Source organism: Gadus morhua, chromosome 10, assembly GCF_902167405.1.
Source record: "Gadus morhua chromosome 10, gadMor3.0, whole genome shotgun sequence".
NCBI lineage: Eukaryota > Metazoa > Chordata > Actinopteri > Gadiformes > Gadidae > Gadus > Gadus morhua.
The window spans coordinates 941,366-967,563 of record NC_044057.1 but is presented as its reverse complement, the minus strand read 5'-3'; the positions used below and the strand labels follow the sequence as shown (position 1 = coordinate 967,563).

The 26,198-nt window shown below is 49.2% G+C and overlaps 1 protein-coding gene across 3 annotated transcripts; it reads left to right on the top strand.

The window, feature by feature from the left end:
• The first annotated feature begins 1,445 nt into the window (after positions 1–1,445).
• pcdh12 (protocadherin 12) lies at positions 1,446–16,654 on the top strand. Of its 3 annotated transcripts, none has more exons than XM_030368293.1 (5): positions 1,470–1,628; positions 1,818–4,786; positions 8,759–8,847; positions 11,076–11,218; positions 15,410–16,654. In XM_030368293.1, the coding sequence occupies exons 2-5, from the start codon at positions 1,880–1,882 to the stop codon at positions 15,823–15,825; spliced, it is 3,555 nt and encodes a 1,184-aa protein (XP_030224153.1). In that variant the 5' UTR covers positions 1,470–1,628; positions 1,818–1,879; the 3' UTR covers positions 15,826–16,654. The 3 variants fall into 3 exon arrangements, with proteins under 3 accessions (XP_030224154.1, XP_030224153.1, XP_030224152.1); XM_030368292.1 differs by having other exon boundaries at positions 8,756–8,847; XM_030368294.1 differs by lacking the exons at positions 11,076–11,218; positions 15,410–16,654 and adding an exon at positions 9,592–10,198 and having other exon boundaries at positions 1,446–1,628; positions 8,756–8,847.
• Positions 16,655–26,198: the final 9,544 nt, after the last annotated feature.

The window sequence follows — 26,198 nt, the reverse complement described above, 5'->3', positions numbered from 1 at the left end:
AATGCTATACAGACGGAAGAGAGTGATACAAATGAGGTTGAGTCGATGACTAATCAGAGAAGAGTGATGCATGGACCAAATAGAATGAATTATAGAATCGATAAGATTTAAGAGCCGAGTCTACAATGTGATAAAGTAGAGTGAATAAATAATAGGTCAGAACAGAGAGTATAATATAGAAAACAGTAGATTAGGAAAAACACACACACACACGCACGCACGCACACACACACACACACACACACACACACACACACACACACACACACACACACACACACACACACACACACACACACACACACACACACACACACACACACACACACACACACACTCTCTGGGGGGAGGAATACGATATGCTTGAAAATCTCCCTTGTTGTGATTTCCAGGTGCAGCAAAGCATGCTGGGTAAATCCTTTCCATCTATCAAGTTTCAGCTTCAGAGTTTAGTGATGCATTTAGTTTTTTACAGGGATAATTGTGACTTTAACCAAAGTGCAGTCATTCTTTGTTGTTTTGCAAATCACATTTACACCAGAAAAAGATTTCATTTTTTGTGTTGCATTTGTTCTAATGAGTTATCTCTCACAGACTAGACATGTGTAACTGGCGTTGATTTGCTAGTCTGAACAAGTCAAAGTCAGATAGTTAGAGAGAGCGTCAGAGAGAGAGAGGGTTGAGAGAGAGAGAGAGAGAGTCAGAGGTGCTGAGAGAATGGGGGGAAATCAAAGCACATGTGAGGGAAGAAGAAGACAGAGAGCGATCTTGAGAGTAAGGGAAGGAGAGAGAGAGCAAGCTTAAGATAAAGGGAGAGAGGAGGAGGAGGGGGTTGAAGCACGAAAACGAGAGTGAAAGAATAGTGTGAGAGAGAGACAAGAAAGATGTAAATATCCCATATAAATCTGTAGACAGTTCACTTCAGCCTCTAACTACAAGATGCCTAACACTTTGTACTAATGTCCAATCGTAAAATACATGTTCTATAATGATTATAGGCACACAGCTGCACTCTCGCCCGTCTGTTCGATTCCAAGTCTCCACCTCACACAATCACACAGTAATTTAGAATGATTTAGGTTGTGATTATTCTATGGAGATAGGGTGGGAGAAAGAGAGAGAGGGAGAGGGAGAGAGAGGGAGAGGGAGAGAGGGAGAGAGGGAGAGAGAGAGAGAGAGAGAGAGAGAGAGAGAGAGAGAGAGAGAGAGAGAGAGAGAGAGAGAGAGAGAGAGAGAGAGAGAGAGAGAGAGAGAGAGAGAGAGAGAGAGAGAGGGGTTGGGGCAGACTACTGCTAAAGTGACAGCTAGGGGCTATCATATAACCTTAAACACACTCCAGAACTGTCTGGGCAACCGATCAGTTTCCCCGGGTCGCGCTGCTCTGCACCGGGGAGGGTACACACACACTTTAATCATTTGCATACTCCAGCTCCCCCTCCCGAGCTCTGATTGGCCGGGGGGCGGCGGCCTGGCGTGGAATCCAGCTTCCAAACTTTCTCAGTTAGATCCCAACTCTTATGTTGAGCGTGGAGACGGAGCGGGACGGAGAGGAAGAGGATGGACTCTTAATTATATGTTCTGTGTAATTACCGTGGGGTTGGACTGAAGGATATCTTTCCGATACAGAGGTAACTTTTTGTTGTTTGTTTATCTTTTCATTTTGAGAGATGGGATTGAATAGAAGATACTTAGTTAGATCTTAATTTGCTATTCTGACATTTTTGTACACACGTTTATATTGTTTTGACATGCTTTAAAACATCATGAAAAGATTCATTTAAATTTAGTTTAACAGTTTTCAAATCTTATTTTCAAAGTCGATCGCGGAGATGTGTGAATAGCTCTCGGACCGTGGGAGCCGTGACCTCTCGTGAGCGCCATGCTGCCGGTTCTACTGCTGCTGGCCCTGGGCCTTGGTTCTGAGGCCCACTCCCCCTCCGACCCGGCCACCTCCACCATCCTGTACCGGTTATGGGAGGAGCAGCCGGCCGGCACGCGGGTGGGCCGGCTGCTGGACGACCTGCGTCAGCGCGGCTTCAGCGGCCCGATGGACCACTTCCAGGTGGTGGAGCACGGGGAAGCCCTTCCCTTCTCCGTCAGCGGCCGGGACGGGGAGGTGACGACCCTCAGTTGGCTGGACCGCGAGAAGCTGTGTCGCGGGGCGGACCTCTGTGAGCTGGGCTTCAGCGTCCTGTACAAGAAGGGTGGCGCCATGGACTTCCTGCGAGTGCGTGTGGAGGTGATGGATCTGAACGACCACAGCCCCGCCTTCCCTGAAGAACTGCAGGAAGTGGAGATCTCGGAGACCGCCAGCCTCCAGATGAGGATCCCCCTGGACAGGGCGGTGGACCCCGACGCCGGCCCCAACGGGCTCCAGACCTACTCGCTGTCCGACAATCAACACTTTGCCCTTGAGGTGAGGGTGGGGCCGGGCGGCTCCAAACAAGCTGAGTTGGTGGTCATTAAGGAGCTGGACAGAGAGGCGCAGGCCACCTTTGAGCTGACCCTGACGGCCTGGGATAAAGGCGTCCCACCCCGGTCTGGGACTACAAGGGTCCGAGTTAATATACTGGACTCCAATGACAACAGCCCCGTCTTTGAGGACTGCAAACCCGTCGTAGAGCTGGCCGAGAACACGGTGCATGGTACCATCGTGGTCAACGTGAAGGCCACAGATCCGGACCAAGGGGCCAACGGGGAGGTCGAGTACTCCCTGAGCAAGCACGCCCCACCTGAGGTGCAGAAGCTCTTTGACGTCGATCAAGAAACCGGGTCTGTGACCCTGAAAGGACCCCTGGACTACGAGGCCAGGCGTTCTTTTGAAGTGGACATACAGGCTCGTGACCGAGGACCCAACGCCATCCCGTCCCACTGTAAGCTTCAGATCAAGCTGATGGACATCAACGATAATGCACCGAGAATTCACATCACTTGGACTCCTCCAGACTCCCCCGTCGCGACGGTCCGTGAGGGAGCACCTCGGGACACCTTCCTGGCCTTGGTGATGGTGTCCGACGCTGATTCAGGGGACAACGGTAAAGTAAATGCCTTCATCCAGGAAGGATCAGGGCCCTTCCATCTGAAAAAGATCCATGGGGACAACTACATGATTGTCACCAACGGCAGCCTTGATAGAGAGAAGCACATGCAGTATAACATCAGTCTCCTTGCCAAGGATCATGGAGACCCACGACTTTCTTGCGTGAAACACCTCACCGTCAATGTTCAGGATGAGAATGACAACCCGCCTGTCTTCACTCAACCCGTCTACAGAGCCTCTTTCCAGGAGAACAACGTGATTGGATACATGGCCCTCCAAGTGGAGGCCCATGATGTCGACATGGAGCTTAGTGGAAGGGTGTCCTACTCCATGCGGGAGTCAAACGAGCTGGGATCTTCAACGGCATACTTCTCCGTCCACCGGACCAGTGGCATGGTCAGCGTACAGAAGTCGCTGGACTACGAGGATTCGGCCCACTACTCCTTTATCGTGGAGGCCGTGGACCAGGGCTATCCTCCGCTCACCAGCACTGCCACGGTCAACATCGACATCGAAGACATCAACGACAACTACCCCATCATCAAAGAGCCCATGGCGATAAACGGGGTGGCGTATTTAAGCGTGCCTGTTAACGCAGACAAGGGCGAGATTGTGATCGAACTTGGCGATGAAGGGGCTGAAGGTTCCACCACCTCTCCCATCAGTTCACCAGCCAGAGAAGGGGTGGTAGGGTTCCTGGCTACAGTCCTCAAGGCGGAAGATCCAGATTCTGGGCCAAATGGTGATCTCGGTTTCCTCATTGCCGATGGAAATCCCGATGGATTATTCTGGTTGGATAACACCACGGGCCAGCTCTTCGTGAACACCACCAATGCCACCGAACTGATTGGGAAGACGTTTACAGTGGGCGTGGCCGTGTCAGACATGGGTACTCCTGGATTGGTAACTAAGGCGACCCTGGAGGTGAGCTTCATCAACCTGAAAGACCACCTCAGGAACTCGGGGGCCGGCAACCGCAGGCAACTCAGCTTCACCATGATGATCGCCATCTGCCTCGGGGCCACCTGCCTCCTGCTAATGCTCGCCATCGCTCTGGTGACCACGTTCTGCCGCCCCGAGAAACGGGACAACCGGGCCTACAACTGTCGGGAGGCGGAGTCAACCTACACCCGCCACCCGCGTCGCCCGCAGAAGAACATCAGGAAGTCGGACATCCAGCTGATTCCCGTCATCCGGGGCCGAAAAGACGATCCGTCGGAGGGCGACGGCGAGGCCCAGCCCCTCGGCCCGGCCCCCGCGGCGCCCGAGGAGCCGCAGACGGAGCGACAGTACAGCATGGCGCCGTCGGCCAACAACGCCAGCCTCCGCTCTCTGACCTACCTCGACGCGGACTCCTCCCCGCCGCCCTCCTCCTACGCCCGAACGCTCCGCAAACCGGGAGGCTTCGAGTTGGACGGAACCCTCCCCCGCACGCCGGCCACCCCGTACCGCACGCTGCGGCGGGCCAGGAACCCGTCCTCCTCCACCTCCTCGCTGTCGCACGGCGGCACCCTGAGGCGCCCCGCGCGCTCGGAGGGGGCGGGGCCGGGGGAGGGCGAGGAGGAGGAGGGGGCGGGGCCGGCGTCGTGCTCCAGCTCCACGGCGACCCTGCGCCGGCCGAAGGCCCTCGAGGGCGGGGGGAGGCGAGAGGCGGAGCATCGGCGCATGCTCAGGAACCTGGTGCGCCTCTCCATGGCCGCCTTCGGGGACAACATCGAGCTCTCTGCTGCTTCGCCGGAGGTCCAGGTAGGACACCTTATCTGTACTGATACACTGTGTAGTGTTATATGTGTTGTATGGATATATATTGTTCCTTCTATTATTTTATTGATTATGAATTCATTGACCTATCTACTGATGTGACTGCAAGTATTTGAATAATTGCATTGCAAAGTATTTGTCATTTTGACCTGGTGGATATATTTCTACACACACACCCACCCACACACTGAGTTGCCCATTTGTTCCTCAGTTAAAAGTCTGCTGAAAGACCTAGCCAGACAGCCTAAGGGGGAGTGAGTGTGTGTGTGTGTGTGTGTGTGTGTGTGTGTGTGTGTGTGTGTGTGTGTGTGTGTGTGTGTGTGTGTGTGTGTGTGTGTGTGTGTGTGTGTGTGTGTGTGTGTGTGTGTGTTCAGTAAGTTTACTCAGGTGTTTTTGTGTCAGAGAGTAATCCTCCAACCCTGCAAAGATCAGATATCAGGTTGAGGCTACAGCAGTCAGACGATGAGCTCTGATATGTAAGCTAACACAGAGACACAGCTAAACTCTTCTAAAGCTTCCTCAGAGAGCAGCACTTCCTCCTGCTATTAGATGTGGACATGCACATACACACACGTTTGCTAACACACACACACACACACACACACACACACACACACACACACACACACACACACACACACACACACACACACACACACACACACACACACACACACACACATACACACACACACGCGCTCACGCTCACACATACAAATACACACCCTTTATTCCCAGAGCTAAAAGAAGCTGATTAAAAACTGATGATTGATTCAATCATGTCCTTTAGTTTATGCCTTTTGAAGTTGATTCAATCGGGTCATAATGGGGACAGAGATAGACCAACGGACCGAACGACCACTGCTTTTTCGCCACAACATAAGTAGTTAAATGCTCAACCGACTATAGACACTTCATCCTCTATCTACCAGAAACAGCCAGTAGGAGTATAGGCTCTCCGGGGCTGGCCACACCAAACATCGTCTCTCCTTAAGGGCAGCGGCCCGCGTTCAGAGGGCCCAGGTTCAACCGCCTCATGTGAAGGCAATCAGGAGACCAGGAAGGCACCGCCCTCCACCACCACCACCTCACCTCCACCCTCCCTCTCCCCCACACCCAACTACTCTCACACAATCTCACTCTCACCCTGTCTGCAATCAAGCCCCCCCCCCCCCCCCCCCTCAGCTCCAGCTCCCAGTTGGCTGAATGTCTGGAGGACTGGAGGTGCCTCTCTAGGGACTCATGAGGAAAAGGCCAACAAATAGTTGGAATGGAGCCCACATACATATATACAACCACACACACATGTATGCATATACAGGCACACACACACACACACACACACACACACACACACACACACACACACACACACACACACACACACACACACACACACACACACACACACACACACACACACACACACACACACACACACACACACGCCACACACACAAATAAAATACATAAGCCCACACACACATTTGGCCGTCTTCCTGAGGACCTCAGCAAGAGGAAACAGAAAAGAATAGCCTGTTACGCACAAACCCCTTCCTGTCATAGCTAAAGTACACACACGCGCACACACATCGACAGCACGTACACGTACAAACGCGCACACGCACGCAAACACACAAACACACACTCACACACACGCACACACATGCACGCGCACAGTCGCACACGCACACAAATAAACGGCACACACACACACGCAGAGCGTTGCTCTCCCCTGCCCCTCCCTGCCTTCCCCTCCAGTCACATTCCTGTCTCGCTGGCCGTGCGCGGTGACAGCCCAGCGCCGTCAGCGCAAAGCATTGTGGGTCCCCGCCCCCCCGTCCCCCCGTCCCCCCGTCCCCCCGTCCCCCCGTCCCCCCGTCCCTCCGTCACCCGGGCCGCAGGACTGAGAGACACGGCAGCGCGCGGTTCTCACACTGACACTCTGGAGTTATTGACTCTACACCTGCCTCTGTTAGCACAGAACACACACAATCACACACACACAATCACACACACACAATCACACACACACAATCACACACACACATATACATACGTACATACGGCCATATTTCCATGTGGACGTATGTACATGCGTATGTATATGTGTGTGTGTATATGTGTGTGTGCGCACAAACGCACTAATATACATACACACGTTCACACAAACACGCACACACACACATACACACACATACACATCCGCACGCACGCGCACTCACAAACACATGTGCATGTATACACACACACACACACACACACACACACACACACACACACACACACACACACACACACACACACACACACACACACACACACACACACACACTCTGACACTAATGATTTAAACACCCTAATGGGGGTTTGCTAGGGGGTTCACCGTGGCTCTGTACTTAAGGGGGGTTGTTTAACAGGCCGTGTTAGCATGAGGGGTTAGTCTGGCACATTAAAGGTGGAGGAGGCCATTAGTGTCTGTCAGTCGTGCGGCGTCACGGCAGGGGGGCGGCGGAGTGAGGCTGAACGGAGCATTACGTCAACAGACACACACCGGAGAACCAACCACCTGTCTTATCAATCAAGCTCTCGGGGAGCCATCAATCAACGCCTGTCAATCAGGGGGAGGAGGAGGAGGGGTGGATTTGGACTGAGCGAAGTTGGAAAATGAATACTTTGGATTGTTTTGAAGTGAAGTGAACTGGATTGATCCAAAACTATTTATTTATGTTTCCTCTAATCAATACTTTTGTATTTAAATTCTCCTCTCCCTTCCTGTCTCCCCTTTCTCCCCCTTTCCTCTCCTCCCTACCTCCTCTCTCCACCTCCCCCCGGCCCCTCTCCGCCTCTCCTACCCTCTTCCTCCCTTCTTCTCCTCCTCTCCTCTCTCCTCTCCTCCTCCTCCTCCTCCTCCTCTCCTCCTCCTCTCCTCCTCCTCTCCTCCTCCTCCTCTCCTCCTCTCCCCCTCTCCGCCTCTCCTACCCTCTTCCTCCCTTCTTCTCCTCCTCTCCTCTCTCCTCTCCTCCTCTCCTCCTCCTCCTCTCCTCCTCTCCTCCTCCTCCTCTCCTCCTCCTCCTCCTCCTCCTCTCCTCCTCTCCTCCTCTCCTCCTCCTCTTCTCCTCTCCTCCTCCTCTCCTCCTCCTCTCCTCCTCCTCTCCTCCTCCTCTCCTCCTCTCCTCCTCTCCTCCTCCTCTTCTCCTCTCCTCCTCTCCTCCTCCTCTCCTCCTCTCCTCCTCCTCCTCTCCTCCTCCTCTCCTCCTCTCCTCCTCCTCCTCTCCTCCTCCTCTCCTCCTCCTCCTCCTCCTCCTCCTCCTCTCCTCCCCTCTCCTCTCCTCCTCTCCTCCTCTCCTCCTCCTCTCCTCTCCTCCCTCCTCTCCTCCTCCTCTCTCCTCTCCTCCTCTCCTCTCCTCTCCTCTCCTCCTCTCCTCCTCTCCTCCTCCTCTCCTCCTCCTCTCTCCTCTCCTCCTGCTCCTCCTCCTCCTCTCCTCCTCCTCTCCTCCTCTTCTCCTCCTCCTCCCCTCCTCCTCTCCTCCTCCTCTTCTCCTCCTCTCCTCCTCCTCTTCTCCTCCTCCTCTCCTCTCCTCCTCTCCTCCTCTCCTCCTCTTCTCCTCCTCCTCCTCCTCTCCTCCTCCTCTCCTCCTCCTCTCCTCTCCTCTCCTCCTCCTCTCCTCTCCTCCTCTCCTCCTCTCCTCCTCTTCTCCTCCTCCTCCTCCTCTCCTCCTCCTCTCCTCTCCTCTCCTCCTCCTCTCCTCCTCTTCTCCTCCTCCTCCTCTCCTCCTCCTCTTCTCCTCCTCCTCTCCTCCTCCTCTCCTCCTCTTCTCCTCCTCCTCTCCTCCTCTCCTCTCCTCCTCTCCTCTCCTCCTCTCCTTCTCCTCCTCCTCTCCTTCTCCTCCTCTCCTCCTCTCCTCCTCCTCTTCTCCTCCTCATCTGCCCCTCCTCTTCCCCTCCTCCCAGCAGATCTCCCAGCTCCTCTCCCTCCTCCACCAAGGACAGCTGCAGCCCAGGCCAAATTTCCGTGGCAACAAGTACTCTCACCGTGCCGGCAGGTAAACAAACAAACTTCATTCAAAGAAATAAACTACAAACATGGGCAAGTGGCGTTCTTTTGTCCTCTTCGGAGACACCTTCGGCTATAAGAGGTAATTGTTGTCACAGATCCCAACGATGCAGACAGACCCACCCTCTTCCTAATATTCATAATGCTGCAAGTGCAAGGGCTTTCATCGGTGGGCACAAAGGCTCGATCAGCATTGTGTTCTCATACCTCGGTGATAGATACATTACTTAACAGATAATTTTCACATGAACTATTTGAGATTTCCACTTTAAGTAAACGTCAACACAAGAAAAAAACATAAAATATAAAATAACATGAAGCATTGAGTATGCATTGGTCAAATGTAGAAAACACAAATTTTAAACTGCACACATTTAATAATAATTCATACTTGATTATGAATGGGTTGATTGTAAAGGCTTTCTTGATGAGAAAAGGTGAATTATTGTTATTTATTTAAATGTTACAAATTATTTAAATTGTTGCCTGTAGTTAAGCTGGCGCGTTGCATCGCAACAGTTCTTGCCCATACACAAACCAACAATCATACCAACCTAACAACATACAGCAATTGAAATGCCCACCATAGCCCGGCAGGCATTTCCATTGCTGTGTGTTGCTAGGTTTGTCTCCAGGAGGAACAAAGAATAGTGGCAAACAACATCCTTGCTTCCTTCTTTCTTCCTTTCTTGATCGTTTCTTTTCACTAAATGCTGCTTCTCCTCCTTCCTAGCTCTCCTGATCAAAACCTTAGTTTCTCTGACAGCCTGACCTTCAGTACAAACCGCTGGCAGACAGCCCTCTCTCTCCCTACATCCCGCTCTCTCTTCCTCTCCCTCTACGATCCACGCCAAGAAGCAACGTCGCTGGGATTAAAATAGTCACAGGTGAAAGACTCATCTTGCAAAGACAATTAAGACAGGCAAGAAAAACCAAAACAACACAACAGACACTCGTGACGCCAGAGGAACTGAGTGAAGTTTGTTTTGCAAACAGGAAGTAGCTCAACTCCCGGCGGAAATGAGCCACATGAATCCAAGACGAGCACACGTGTGAGTGTGTTTGTGAGTGTGTATGTCTGTGTGTGGTACCTGGTACCTGGATTTGTTTGTGCCAGCGCCCATTCGGTTTTTGTTCCTCTATCTTGGAGTGTTTGTGTATGTGTGTTTGAATATGCATATTTGACTCTAATTATATCCCGGCTGACTGTAATTCCATATACTGTCTTGCTTGATTGCCTTCCTGTCTCCATTTTGGGTTGTGTATGTCTGTGCGTGTGTGTGTTTGTGTGTGCGTATTTCTGTGTGTGTGTGTGTGTGTGTGTGTGTGTGTGTTGTGTGTGTGCATGCGTCTGTGTGTGTGTGTGTGTGTGTGTGTGTGTGTGTGTGTGTGTGTGTGTGTGTGTGTGTGCATATTTCTTTGTGTCTGTGCTTGTGTGTGCGTGCGTCTGTGTGTATGTGTGTGTGTGAGTGTGTGTATGTGTTTGTGTGTGTGTGTGACTGTTCAGGGGTTTGGTTTGAGTCATGGCTCCCTTCGGGGTAATCGTACACATGTGTCACCCCCTGCCTTCACCTGTTAGTGACCTCACATGCAGCCTCTTGTTACAACCTGCCACCAAGCCTGGGGACATGTGTGTGTGTGTGTGTGTGTGTGTGTGTGTGTGTGTGTATCGACAACGACACCACTGGTAGCAGAACGCTACAATACACCGCACTGTTTTATTAGCACAAGTGCCTCAATCGTTCTCTGGTTCCTACGTTTTAAACAGAAATAAACTAAATAAATATCCTATGTTCATGAGCGTCAGAGAGAGTCAGAGTCTCAGAGACAGATCCAAGCCCCACAACCCTGCTGTATGAGGCCCTGGTCGTTCCTCCTGGAGGTAGCGCTGTGGCCCTGGGCGTTCCTCCTGGAGGTAGCGCTGTGGCCCTGGGCGTTCCTCCTGGAGGTAGCGCTGTGGCCCTGGGTGTTCCTCCTGGAGGTAGCGCTGTGGCCCTGGGCGTTCCTCCTGGAGGTGATGCTGTACGAGGCCCTGGGCGTTCCTCCTGGAGGTAGCGCTGTGGCCCTGGGCGTTCCTCCTGGAGGTGATGCTGTACGAGGCGCTGGGCGTTCCTCCTGGAGGTAGCGCTGTGGCGCTGGGCGTTCCTCCTGGAGGTGATGCTGTATGAGGCCCTGGGCGTTGCTCAGTGCTCTTCCTGTGTGTTCGTCTGGCCGTAGATACGGAGGTCCGGACTGCCAGGACTGGCAGAGCACCAAGGACAGCGGGCACGGGGAGAGCGAGGCCGGCGACGTGGACTGGGAGGCCGGGAGGGACTCCCCAGACCAGGAGGAAGGCTCCTGCACACACATCCACACGACTGGTATGTACCACACACCACTGCACACATCCACACTACTGGTATGTACCACACACCACTGCACACATCCACACTACTGGTATGTACCACACACCACTGCACACATCCACACGACTGGTATGTACCACACACCACTGCACACATCCACACGACTGGTATGTACCACACACCCCCACACACATCCACACTACTGGTATGTACCACACACCCCCACACACATCCACACGACTGGAACAATATTACACACATTCACATTACTGGTATACTACATAACACTTCACACATCCCCATTACTGTTAGATACTACACAACACACCATTACTGGTACAATAAAAAACACCACACACAGGCATACACGTATATATACACACGTATATATACATGTATGCCTGTGTAGTTATGCGTATGTGTCTTTGTGTGTAACATGTATGTATGTGGCTTTGTGTATATAAATGTGTGTGTGTTCATGTGGACGTAGAGATATGTACGTTTATGTTCTGCCTTTGTGTTGTTGCGTGTCTGTGTGTAGCTGTGTGTGTGTGTTTCCTGCTATTGTGGTGAGAGCAGCATACCGGGGGCTGTTCTTTGTTGGGAGATAAAAGCTGTGCGGCGAGAGACCCTGAGCGAGGTACGGGGGCTTTCTGCTCCCTGCCTGGGACCGGCTCATGTTCCCTCGTCTCTCAACAGACACCAGAGCGCTGTGTGTGGGTGGGGGGGGGGGGGGGGGAGGCCGTGAGTGTGAGTGTGTGTGGAGGTATATGTGTGTGTGCAGCGGTAATATATAGACATACGCATTCATGTGTGGCTAGATTTGTGGTGTGTGTGTGTTTATTTATATATATATATATATATGGGTGTGTTTGTGGTTGGTTGGTGTATATGTGTGTGTTTGTTTGTGTGTGTATATATATGGGTGTGTGTGTGGTTGGTATGTGTGTGTGTGTGTGTGTGTGTGTATACATATATATATGGGTGTGTTTGTGGCTGGTTGGTGTATATGTGTGTGTTTGTTTGTGTGTGTATATATATGGGTGTGTGTGTGGTTGGTATGTGTGTGTGTGTGTGTGTGTGTATACATATATATATGGGTGTGTTTGTGGCTGGTTAGTGTGTGTGTGTGTGTTTGTTTATGTGTGTGTCATGTGTGAGTCACCTCTGACCTGCAGGTTTAGTTGTCGGTGTACAGACCCTGCAGACTAGACTGTCTTAGGAATCTGTGAGAAGAGCAAACGTTTCTCATCCTCTTTTCTTCCCTCCACTCAGCCTTCTCTCCGATTCTATTCTCATCTTTCTCTCCTCTTCTCCTAACCACTATAGTTCCTCTATGATAACTTGACGCAGTAACTTACTCACATCTACATCCCCGCATGTTAACGTGATGGACACATGTACATTAAACATACATGTCACAGTCAGAGAGTCGGCTGGAAGGTAAGCGTTAGTGTGTGTGAGTGTGTGATGGAAATGGAGCCCATGTGGGAGGTGGGAGGTGAAAATGAGACGGGGATAGAGAGAGACTCGAAGGTGAGGGTATGTGAGAGAGAGTGATGAAGATGACGGGGTGAGTTGTCATGGTGTTCTAGTTTTCCAACGTGTCTGGTGTCGGGAGATGCTTTGATCCAGCGAGGCTGGAACCTGTCTCTAACAGGTCTGTAAGAGACATATCTTCTCAGTGTCAACATACCTCCTTGATTCTTCACCCTCGGGTGAAGAACCATCATCTGATGTGTGTGTATTGGTGCTTGTGTGTATCTGAATGTGTAATTGTCTGCATGGGTTTGTGTAAGCAGTGTAAATCTGATCTCTCTGTGTGTGTGTGTGTGTGTGTGTGTGTGTGTGTGTGTGTGTGTGTGTGTGTGTGTGTGTGTGTGTGTGTGTGTGTGTGTGTGTGTGTGTGTGTGTGTGTGTGTGTGTGTGTGTGTGTGTGTTTCGGCTGTATGTATGTATGTATGCAGGTATGTATGTGTGCATGTATTTTTGTATGTATGTATGTATATATGCATATATGTATACGCATGTATGTATACATACATGCGTATACATATGTGTGTATGAGAAGGCTGTAATGCCCTGTGTGGTATCTGTATCTGCATATATTTATCAGTAAAGTGCATGAAAGTATGTGTTTGTCTGTAGGCTGTTATCCACTTTGGAATCTGGATCTGTGTGTGTGCGTGTGTGTGTGTGCGTGCGTGTGCGTGTGCGTGTGCGCGTGTGCGTGTGCGTGTGCGTGTGCGTGTGCGTGTGTGTGTGTGTGTGTGTGGCCATGTTGAGATGAAAGGCTGCCTGATGAGTCTGACTCCGGAGCTCTGAGAGCCGCCCTCTAATCACTTTAGACCTCTGAGACACGGAGAGGAGAAACACGCTGGCAGCGCCACAACACTCACAGCGCCCCTCCTCCAGGGAGATACCGCACCTCTGGCGTATCTGGCTGGCTCTCAACCCCGGCCCAGGCACCTATAACGCTGAAGAGGCTGCTTATCGATGAACAAAAGGCATCAAACTCTCTTTTTGTTTCGGATTCATGATGGGGGATGTTGACCTAGTGGTTGGGATTTGTATGACTGCCAGTGTAATGTTCTTGGTTCATACCCCAATGTTCAGACAGTATACAGGTAGGCCTTCTTTAGCCATGAACCTAATCTGCTCTTTGAAGGCTCGAAGGTCTCTTTTTAATTGATGGTTAGACGTTGTATTTTTTACGTATATTTGAACTTTCACTATTCTCCGGGACAGAATAATTATCCTTGTTCTTGCCCTTCAGATAATTCTGGAAGAAGACAAGTGCGTATTTCTGTTCAGTCTTTAAGCGTTCATCTTTTTCACTTTATGTCCCGCTGATAGTCCATTGCCTCTTCACTACTCTGAAATCCATCTGGCTGTCTTTGAGATTCTGAAATGCCTGGGATGTTTGTGGCGTTGCTCGGAGCGGGGTAGTCGCAGACAGTCGGCGTGTGGTGTGTGTGCACGTGGTGTGGCGGGTGTGCACGTGGTGTGGCGGGGTGTGCACGTGGTCTGGCAGGTGTGCACGTGCGGCGAGCGCTCTTCTCCGCGCCCGGCTCCAGGAAACAGTGGGAAGACGAGGAAGGACTTGTTGACAGGGGCAGCCAGATAAAGGTCCCTCTGCTGTTTCCTCTTCCTGTCTGGCTCCCCGCCAAAGAGCCCCATGATCGCAGGCTCTCAGCGGGGCCTTGACCTTGTTCTGCCAGTGTTGAAGCGGTTGGGGGGTGGAGGGGAAGGGAGATTGAGATGAATCTCTGTTCCTGTACACAACTTGATCATATCAGCATGTTTACCTGCATACGGATGCGCGAGAGATTGTTGTGTTTGTTCCGGTGTGCATGAATATGTTTGTGCGTGTGTTTGCCTGCGCGCGTGCAAGGTGACAGGAATACCTCCACCGTTTGTGTGCACCGTGACGGTTGCCGTATAAACACACAGCTACATGTACCATCTGGTCCTCTGCTGTGTCATCCCTCGCTCTCTGTCTCGTCTCTCTCTCTTTATCAGCTTCTCCTCCATCCTCCTACCCCCCGGTCACACCTCCTCTATCCTTTGACCAGTCCATCTCTCTCTACTTCCTCTTTCATTTTGAGTAAAAATCAAATCAAGTCTCTCTCTCACAATTTGTCTCTCGCTCTCTTCCTCAATCAATCGCGCTCTCCTTCCTTATTGTGAGTTTATGGCCCAATCCCATTTCTACCCCTTCCCTCTTCCCTCTTCCCCCTTCCCTCTTCCCCCTTCCCCCTTCCCCCTTCCCCCTTCCCCTTCCCCCTTCCCCTTCCCCTTCCCCCTTCCCCCTTCCCCTTCCCTCTTCCCCCTTCCCCCTTCCCCCTTCCCCCTTCCCTCTTCCCCCTTCCCTCTTCCCCCTTCCCTCTTCCCCCTTCCCCTTCCCTCTTCCCCCTTCCCTCTTCCCTCTTCCCCCTTCCCTCTTCCCCCTTCCCCCTTCCCCCTTCCCCTTCCCCTTCCCCCTTCCCCCTTCCCCTTCCCCTTCCCCCTTCCCTCTTCCCTCTTCCCCCTTCCCTCTTCCCCCTTCCCCTTCCCTCTTCCCCCTTCCCCCTTCCCCCTTCCCTCTTCCCCCTTCCCCCTTACCCCTTCAAAACAAGTGGGAGGGGTAAGGGGAAGGGGGAAGGGGTAAGGGGTAGAAATGGGATTGGGCCTAAATCCCTCAACCTCGTCTCTGTCTCTCTCCAGACGACGTCTTCGCTGACCTGGACCCTGCCTGGGTGGCCCGCCTCTCCCTCCCCCTCTCTGCCGATTACCATGACAACATGTTCGTCCCCGGCGCCCCGCCGGCCCCCGACTCCCCTGACACGCCCCCGGGAGGGCTCGACCCCGCCTCCTCCTTCTCCACCTTCGGCAAGACGCCGGAGAAGGACGGCCCCCTGGGCGGGGCCCTGCTGTCGGAGGTCAGCACCCTCTTTGAGATGCTCATGACCCAGAAGGCCGACGCCCAGACAAGCCCCTCCCCCGCACTCCTCTACAGGCTGTCGGCTGCCTACCGCCGCTCGATGGGGCTCGACGGCGGCGGCGGCGGCGGCGGCGGCGGCGGGGGGAGGGGCGTGGCAGGCGCTGCCGGGGAGCCGTCGTCAGGGTTCAGCTACCACTAGACTAGACGCCGCCCAGAAACCTCAAGGGAAGTGGCACATATATGTCCTGTATTTCTGACTACGGCGGTGGCCTGGTAGCATTTTAGCTAACTGGCTGTGGCTGCGTTAACGCATCACAAGATGGCCGCCGGCATCCACAACTGTAAATATTCAACTTTTTCATTTGTTGCTAGAATGTGAGGTGTTTAGATGAATGAGTGAGGACCTCCTGTGATGAAGGGTGGAATGTGGGTTATCTGCATCATGTGACCAGGTTTCTTTGACCTCCTATGTCTTCCGCCCAGAGACGTCTCGAAGATTCTGGAAAAGGGAGAGACAAGGGTTCTTCTGTTATATTCCGTTTTGTATAGTCCGTTAAATAAGGATCCACACGGTTTAATAAATGAACTCAGCATATAGGAAATGTCCCTTTTGTCTGCGGTGAAGTTAAAACTGTTGAAACTACAACAAATTATAATGGATGTGTTCTGTTCCATATTTTAACATGAATGATGAAAAATCTGGGATTTTACAATATAGGCCTACTGATGGATTGGGAGGTTCATTTAAGGGATTTATTTTTCTGTTAAAATGGGCCAAGCTACTTTTTTAGGATGTTTTCAATGTCATATTTCTCTATGTATCAAAAAAAAAGCACTTTGTAAATTCATTGTGTATACATTCTGGAAATGATTTAACTGAATATGTTTGTTGTGATCATTTGTTTGTATGCCTACGCCGTTATCCTTAAAAAGCACGAGAGAATCACAAAAATGAACTGCAGAGAAAATATTATGACTGGCAACGACGAATTTATGAAAATAAATATTCCTTCATGCTTTAAACCTTATAAGTGTTGGCAGTTCATAAACATTAGACATGTACTGGTCATCAGTTCTCTGTTCATAATTTCTAATGGACAAATCGAAAACGATAATTAACTCAAATATGAAGAATAAAGTTGCAGCTATAAAGTCAAAACCCGTCAGAAATTAAAAACTAAACCAAATAAGAATTACTTTGAAAACAGCACCATCTTCTGGCAGAAAATGTTAATATTTACAACAAGGCTCTTGCTTTCAAAGGAGGCCAAAACCTCAACACCACTGGCAGATAAGTTTGCAAGAGAATGAAACATTGAAAAGGAGAGATGAGGAGAACATGAGCTCTGAAAGATTTACACAGCATTATATTTCCTGTTAAAAATACATTTAATTCAGGTTTACTTTATTTCTTTGATTTTATTCACACTGTATGTTTTTTTTCTCAATGAATCTATTTAGTTCCTCTATCCCTTTGTTTCACTCTATTTTCTAATTATCTCTCAGTTTTGTCTCCATTTCCTCATCCTCCAGCTTTTCTTTCATTCTCTTTTCTTGATTTCCTCTTCATTCCATTTTTGATGTCTCTCCTCTTTCAAAATTGTAGTACCCTCCATAGTTTTCTCAATTTCCATATTTTTCTCTCACTCTCTTTTAGATGTTCTCATCCTCCCCATCTTTTTCTCCCTCCCCTCTTTAGATTTTCTGGATTGCTCCAACATTTTTCACTCACAATTTCTTAATGTTGTCATTCTCCATAGTTTCTCTCACATTCTTTTTCAGATTTATCGTTCCCTCCATCTTTTTCCCTCTTCCTGGATGTCATTCAGACCGGAATCTTGGAATGCGGATCATTGTGAGACATTCTGATTGGCTGATTAAGGTAGTTTGACGCTGAACATTAAACCACCAAACCAACAATCCAATATATTCAAGAATATTACATTAGCATGTTAAAAAAGTGTTTAGTTGGTCAGGGTTAAGCTAGATTCACAGTGCTACCCACTACAGCTTGCTTGCGAAGATCCATGTCAAGACTTATCCTTGGAGATCTGACTGCATTCTGACTCCCACAGCAGGGTTAATTTATGATTACGATGAATTATGAATATTATTACATTTTATCTTCAAACATCTAGCTCTATGACCTATACGTCATTGCCAAGTTGAATTAAGACACCGTTTCCTAATGCTGCGTAGGTGTATCTCAACAATGTGTGGTGTTGCGTGTTAATGCTGAACATGCAAGTGAACTTCTGTTGCATGTGTCTTGTCTGTAGGCTTATTTTGTGTTTATCTGTGAGCGTTTATAGTGTGTGTGTGTGTGTGTGTGTGTGTGTGTGTGTGTGTGTGTGTGTGTGTGTGTGTGTGTGTGTGTGTGTGTGTGTGTGTGTTTGTATGACTTGAGGTGCTGGGGCGTGATGAATTAAAAAGACACTGTAGATGAAAAGTAATGAGCGGCGCACAGCGCTGAGGTCATGTCAGGGCGATTAACAGCGACAGCACGTCAGATGAGGGCTTCTTATCATTTGTGAAGTCATTAATAAAATATTTAACGATTTTCATTTCGAAAAAAGAAAAACCAGAGGGAGACGAATAATAGTTGTGAAGCGACCTCTCCGATCTGCTCCAGTCACGGTGGAGCACCGACTAGGCTGGCAAACCGTCCCTAATTGCAGAAGCCATTAGTGATCTTTCATTCTCCCTTAATGACAGGTCCAGCGGTGACGTCTCTAGACATCCATTGTTCTCTCTGTCTTTGTGTGCGCTTTTACATTTTTTCTTTTACTTGCCAGGCGTCAGATAGATGACTGAAAACGCTGCGGTGCAAAGAGGAGGCGTCGGAGGAGGAGGAGGAGGGTGGAGGAGATGAGAGTTTCATATCCTCTCTGAAGATAACTATCGGAAATGGCTTTTACGCGGCTCAAAATGCTCATCAAAGTTCTGTGAGGCAGTTTTATTTGCACAGGACTTGATTTATGTTTCTCTTGCGTCTGGAATCAAGGCGTCGGTTTAATAATGTAGGGAATGTTTGGGTGTGTAGGCCTATCGGCTTTGAGTGGTCTGTGGACCCAAACTCTATGTATTGGCCCATTCAGGCACGCACACACACACACATGCACAGGCACCTATATACAACCACCATGGCCCCCTTTCCCAAAAGCAAACGCTTGTATTAAAGAGAGAGCAGTAATAGTCATGACAGCATGTCAGGCCAACAACTCCCTCCTACTTAGCAGGGTTTGAAGTTAATTCCATCAGGATCCCCTGCTATGACAATGCAATAGAGAAAACCAGAACAAGACTAAATGTCTAATATTGCGTTAGTTTTCAACTATACAGGACGACACAGTTCACAGGAGCTAAACATTTGTCAAAAGTAGTAGCTAATTAGCTAAATTCTCAGAAAGCCTGCGTGTTCAGAGATTATGGAAAACATCCCCTTGGACCAATTTGTGCGTTTCAAATATAAACTGTATTCTTTGTTATTTGTAAAGAAATGCCGTACCATGGGCTACTTCTTTGTCAGTTGATGGTTTTGAAGAAGGCAGGAGCCGTTGCAAGGCCGCCATTTTGCTCAACGCATATTGACCATGTATATAAAGTAAATGGAGCTCCAAGTGTTCCAGCAAAGTTTCATTCGAGTGCCTGAAGTGTTGTTAAGCCTTGTCTAATCTGAGCCGAGTAATTTAACAGTAAGCGCACAAGCAGAATGTAACCGTCGGGGTTGAAAAGCGGAAAGGGGTTCAGCGGGTAAGTTGAAATTTCCCAGACGCAATCAGCGCCATTCTTTTTGACCCACGCCTATTCGCACTCAGAAGGCATTTGTTCTGCTTGTCAGCCTCGGCATCCGATCGGGAGGGGGAACCTTGTATTAAAGATGGCATATTTGCATGTTTTCAGGCTGACTGGTCGCGCCATCTCTGTTTGAATTTAAAACGGAGCCAACTTGAAGTCAGGGAGGGTTTCATTACGGCATCTATCTCTGCTGGCGCCATCCTTCCAGCTAAATTAAATTGTGCCACTTTGTTGAACACGGTGTCCTTCACAGGGACGCTCCTTCTCTCTATTTTCCTCCGCAAACTTGTCCTGTTTTCTACTTCATCTGCCTCCTATGGCCCTTCTTTCTAATAGTGGCTTTTAGCAGATTATCTGATGGACACTTTCATTTGCTAAACACAAATTTCACAAAGCCCACTCAGAAATCAATAGATTTCAAGTATAAACGTGCACCAGCCTTGACATGTTAATAGCTTACTGCCAAAGGAAACGTCTGTCGTGTGCCATTCTCACTTTACTGCTGACCTCGCGGCAGTAATTTGCTCTCATCTGCCTGGGGTGTTGTGTTCGGCTGGGAGACATCTTTAGACATAAGCAGCAATCATTTAGGGAAATTGTAAGCTGTATCACTATGCACGGCTACACGTCTTTACAGTTGTCAACGGGTGAGCTCTTGATGAGATTTGAGGATAAAGCATGTGTGGACATGATTATATTAGTTATATTAGTCAAAAGACAAATTAACCCCCCTCCCTGGATTAGCTCATTATCAGGTGCTTGTTCGCAGATGCAGTGGAAATCCAATTAAGAAATTATTTCTATATGAAATAAATGGGTTAATCAGGTTTTTATTGCTAATCCATTTATTAAATACTAAGCAAAAAATCATTCATTTCTGTATTCATTCATATGATTCCAAATTGACTTAAAACCAGAAGAGAAAATTATTTTCCATATTATTATTAAAAAATGATATAATACAACTAAAGTGTTTGAGGACAGACCAGCATTAACAAGTTATTATTAGTTATAATCGCCATACCTATTCTAAATAAAGGAGAGGAGGATGGCATGGAGTAATGGATGGGATACGAGCAAAACACGAACTAAAAAGAGAAAAGACACACAAACACACACACAAACACAAACACACACACACACACACACATGCATGAACGCATGCAGACACACACTCACTCAAACAGGGCTCAGCATTCGGCCTGATATAATAGGTTACTGTTAGGGTTTGTCAAGCTCAACAGGGTCTTCTTTTCACACTGATTCTGCAAAGCCCTTTCCTTAACTGTGGCTTCGTGAGGAACGGAGGGAATCTCATTCATTCACTCTTTGAGTTTAGGAAACGACACAAGAAACTCCCACATTTGTGTAGCCTATAAACTTGGGTTAATAAATACACTTCAACGTGTTCTGGACTAAAAACGGGGGGATTCAAACACAGTGTGAGTGCAATCAGTGTCTACTTACACCGGACTAAACCTGCAACGACAGCTACGCAGGCATCATATGAGGACCATTGCCGATAAACCTGTTTCATACCGGGCATCTGCAAATTAAATATATAAGACGAGAGATGGGGACAGAGAGGGTTAAGAAAACAAAAGTCCCAATAACACAGACGTTAATGTTCTGATCTGCTGCGCTCCTAATGACAGGGGCGACAGACTAAGCACCCAAGGAGTCACAACGTGCACGCTAACCACTGGGTGGTTATCGAGTCATCTGGATGTTATTCCTCCTTCAGGCCCCGGCGCGGCTCGCGGACACCTTGTCCTTAATGTCCTGGCTGTGGACAACGCCCAGGGCTGGCTGCGGTTGTTTAAGAATATAGTCAATATAGCCTACACTGTTGTTAGTATGCCTAGTATTGTGGTGCTATGTTGGCCTGCTGAAGGCACTGTTTATACCTGTGTGTGTGTCAGCGTGGTACTATGTTAGTACTGGGTTATTTATTATATTACTAAGAGGTACTGGTTATCCCTGTAGTAGCCTATGTTGGTCAGGATACTGTGTTACTACGTTAGTACTGGGGTGGTATTTTAGTCTGCTGGAGGTACTGTTTACCTGCACCGTGTGGGTCGGCCTGCTGGGGTAATACTGAGTTACTATACTCAGTTGAGGGGCTGTTTATCCTGCTCCTGGCGTGGCCCCGGGCTCCAGGTTGATTTGGGAGGAACAGCGGCCTTATTTAGCCCCGTCTCTGGTTCACCTCAACCGTCTGCATATAGGTGGGCACTGGGGTCTTTGAGTCGTGGCTCAGCGCCAACGCCACTTAGAGACACGGACCCCCGCCGCGTCTCTAAGCACCCCCCCCCCCCCCCCCCCCCCCCCCAACAGAGGAGAGACAAGAGGGGGCTTGATGGTGTCCGTGGCAACCTGAAATTGTAAGGTCTCCTATCGTCACACCTGACCAGCCTAATGAGGAAGAAGCGCTCTCTCTCTCTCTCTGTCACTGTCTCTGTCTCTCGCTCTGTCTCTCGCTCTCGCTCTCTGTCTCTCTCTCTGTCACTCTCTGTCTCTGTTTCTGTCTCTCTCTCTGTCTCTGTCTCTCTCTCTCTCTCTCTCTCTCTCTCTCCCACTGTCTCTCTCTCTCTCTCCGTCTCTCTCTCTCTCTCTCTCCCCCCCTCTCTCTCGCTCTCTCTCTCTCCCTCTCTCTCCCGCTCTCCCCCCCTCTCTCTCTCTCTCTCTCTCTCTCTCTCTCTCTCTCTCTCTCTCTCTCGCTCTCTCTCTCTCCCTCTCTCTCCCGCTCTCCCCCCCCTCTCTCTCTCTCTCTCTCTCTCTCTCTCTCTCTCTCTCTTGCTCTCTCTCTCTCTCTCTCTCTCTCTCTCTCTCTCTCTCTCTCTCTCTCTCTCTCTCTCTCTCTCTCTCTCTCTCTCTCTCTCTCTCTCCTTCTCTCTCTCTCTCTCTCTCTCTCTCTCTCTCTCTCTCTCTCTCTCTCTCTCTCTCTCTCTCTCTCTCTCTCTCTCTCCCCCTCCCTCCCTCCCTCCCTTCCTCCCCCCTCCCTCCCTCCCTCCCTCCTTCCCTGTTAGATATCTGAAGCAGACAGAGGAGACGTCGCAACAACAACACAAAGAGGGAGTGACGGGCGATGAAGACAGAGAAGAAAGAGCGAGGGTAAGAAAAGAAAGACGAATACAGACTGTGTTAGAGAAGTGGAGAAGAGAGAGAGAGTTTGAGGGGAGCTTGTTAGACAACCCATTCGCCCGAAGGAAATGTAGCGATTTTAACGTTTTCGTAAACCACGAATAAGTTGAATCTCAACGTTGCTAAACCGAAACAGCGTTCGATCAGGGTTGGAAAATAGTGAGGTCCGGGAGGGTTTATGCTCGTCTCTACACGCACCACCAGATGTCACACGCGGTGGACACAGAGTAACAAGTCTAAACTGAATTATGCATGCACTTATCTCGGAGAAGTTCTTAGCCACAGATCTTTTATAAGGTCGTATTTAGTTTCCAATTTGATTTTTACCTCTAAACAAATCACCTCCTATCCGGCTACGGGCATGCGTGCGATATCACAGGTCTAGATGCGTGTAGGCCTATATCAACTTATGGGTTTGAATTGCTCGTCACTCTTTTGGTGTTTTGAGAGAATTTACGTTGTGCATCTTACACCCCTATAACATGAGAATGGAACAACCCATTGGTTGGGACAGATCATTTGCGTTTGTTCACACGCCAAAATGAGCCTTAAAGTGTTGACATGGACATTCTTGTCGTGTTAACACCTCAAAACATGATGTTAACATGACCAAACTCTACTCCTGTCATCACCCAAAATTCGGTCACTTTAAACGCAACATTTCTAAGACGTTATTTTCCCTCATTAACTTCCATACTTTGGCTTGAAAAGGCACCTCAGAATATGTGTCTATTTCGTAGCCAGCGGAATTTAGTTAATGGTTAAAACCAAAAACAAATGACGGAAGCAGAGCTGCCACGTGGCTTTGTGTAGAGCCGGCCAAATTGCACTATTAAGGGGATAACTCCTCATCTGGGTTCTGAAGTAAATTATACATCATAAAGAACTAATGAACTTGGTTCATTTCTGGGTTGTTGAGAATATTGTATGAACACACAAGAGGCGTGCATATTACAGAAAGTTATGAAGCAGAGAAATTCGGAAAATGATGAGAAATGATGGCCATAGGTCCTAAAGAAGGGAATATGGATCTGTACGAGTAATGGGGGCGGGCATATTCCCAACAAAGATGCAGCTCATGGTTCCACATCTTTGAAATACGTGTTGTGTAATAAATACATAATTGTTTTTATAGTATAGCCTACCTCCATTATGTTCCATTACAACACCAAAAGCGCATCAAAGTACCACGAGCAGTTCAAACCCATGAAACCCGGTGAAACACTGATATTGATCAAATGTTTGGTTGAGCAATGTTGAGATTAAACGTATGATGAGAGGGAGGTATTGAGAACACGATGAAGAGAGAGAAGAGAGTATGATGAGGGAGAGAGAGAGAGAGAGAGAGAGAGGGAGGGAGCGATAGGAGAGATAAAGAGATCATGATGGAGAGAGAAGAGAGTGCGATAAGAGAGAGAGAGGAGATACTGAGAACATGATGGAGAGAGAAGAGAGCGTGATGAGAGAGAGAGAGAGAGAGAGAGGGAGAGGGAGAGGGAGAGAGAGAGAGAGAGAGAGAGAGAGAGAGAGAGAGAGGAGATACTGAGAACATGATGGAGAGAGAAGAGAGCGTGATGAGAGAGAGAGAGAGAGAGAGAGAGAGAGAGAGAGAGAGAGAGAGAGAGAGAGAGAGAGAGAGAGAGAGAGAGGAGATAGTGAGAGAGAGAGAGAGAGAGAGAGAGAGAGAGAGAGAGAGAGAGAGAGAGAGAGAGAGAGGAGATAGTGAGAACGTGATGGAGAGAGAAGAGAGTATGATGAGAAAGGAGATAGTGAGAATGTGAGGGAGAGACAGAAGGGAGTAGGAGGACTTAGAGGAGGGAGAGCATGAGAGGTGGCAGGCCCACTGACTCCATACGTCTCCTCCTCTACAGAGGAATGCGCTAATGAGATGTTTCCTAGTTAACAGGTATCTCCAGCTGCTGACGTTGATTGCCTGCAGTGGTTGACAGCATTTGGTATTTGATTCTTCACCTACCAAACACCTGTACAGCTCGTTAGGCGCGCCGAGGAAGAGTTCTGTGCACACTGCAGGACCAGCACGTGTCTTGTCTCGTGGGTAAATTGAGAATGTATTTAACTTCTTCCAGAAGTGGTTTTGACTCAAGAGATTGGCTTAATGTTACCTCTGCCATAGAACATTTTTCTTGCTTGCCTTGTTTGTTTGTGTTTACGTCTCATGTGGATTTGTGAAAATAACAATCTCCAAATGGACAGCATATCATTTTGTAGCAAATGTGTTTGGGTAACTAACAAGGGTTATTAAACGGATTTCAACCGTTTAAAACTTTAACAAACAGTGCATCATCTCTTAATCAAGGGATTATAAAAGTCGATAAAGAGTATAACCAGAAGTATCTCCTTTGAATTACAGCTTAAAGAAGCCAGTGATTTTTCTTTCTTTAATAAGGAAAACCCTATTATAACTGGTGATACTTTTTAATCAACAAGTGTGTAATTAAAGCACTAATTTGGCCGTCACTCATCTGGTTGATCGTTCAACAAGGCACAGGTCCATGAGCCTCCTCAAGCCCATGCATATGAAAATAGATACGGATGGCAGCACTGAACAGACAGTAAGGCGCCAAGACATGGAAACAAGGATGACCTATCCAATTAACAAATCAATCTGGACTCAGCTGCCAATCAATGTATGTGACTGTGATGTAATTAGTTATCCATCACCCGCGACGCACGCTACAAAAGTTTAGTTCCAACTCTTGCCAGTTGACATAAACCGCTTAAATACTGGACATTTGTTCTTACAGGCCACCATAGACTCCACCAGTATGTACCTCTGCATCGTGCATTGCACTGCAGAGGTACAGTGCCTAACAACGGGGGCCCTTATTTCCCTCTTGAATAACACTTGTTTATTCAAAGAAGTCTTCCCAAGAGGTGATTTCTATTCATCGTTAGCATCTGCACCGACGACGAGCCAGATGCGTCAGCCTGGTTCCTGCTTGACACCTGGCGACAGCTGCTCTCTGCTTGGCGGTAATCCCCCCCTCTCTCTCTCTCCCCCTCTCTCTCCCCCTCTCTCTCCCCCTCTCTCTCACCCCCCCAACGTCTCTGTTGGCTTAGGGCTGCCACGCGCAGGTAATGCTGACACGCGGGAGGGCAGAGTCTCCTGACACGACTCGCCGTCGCTCGTTAATGAGATCTACTCGTGGGCAGAGTGTGTTCAGCCTGTCGGTGCGCCCCCCCCCCGCCCCCCCCCCGTCACCCCCCGCCCCCCGTCCGTCACCCCCCGCCCCCCCCCCCCCCCATGGCGATCAGATGCTTAGAAGACACGGACCAGCGACCTGACGCAAACTCATCTTCTTAATCCTCGGCTCCCCCCCCCCCCCCCCCCCCGCCCGCCGCCGCAGACCAGAGAGAGAGAGAGAGAGAGAGAGAGAGAGAGAGAGAGAGAGAGAGAGAGAGAGAGAGAGAGGGGGAGAGAGAGAGAGAGAGAGAGAGAGAGAGAGAGAGAGAGAGAGAGAGAGAGAGAGAGAGAGAGAGAGAGAGAGAGAGAGAGAGAGAGAGAGAGAGAGAGAGAGAGAGAGAATGCTTGCGCTACCTCGCTTATCTTCAGAATATTAGATTTTTCCAATCAAGTCCTCTGGCTGTGACTGTTGACTTAACGAAGAA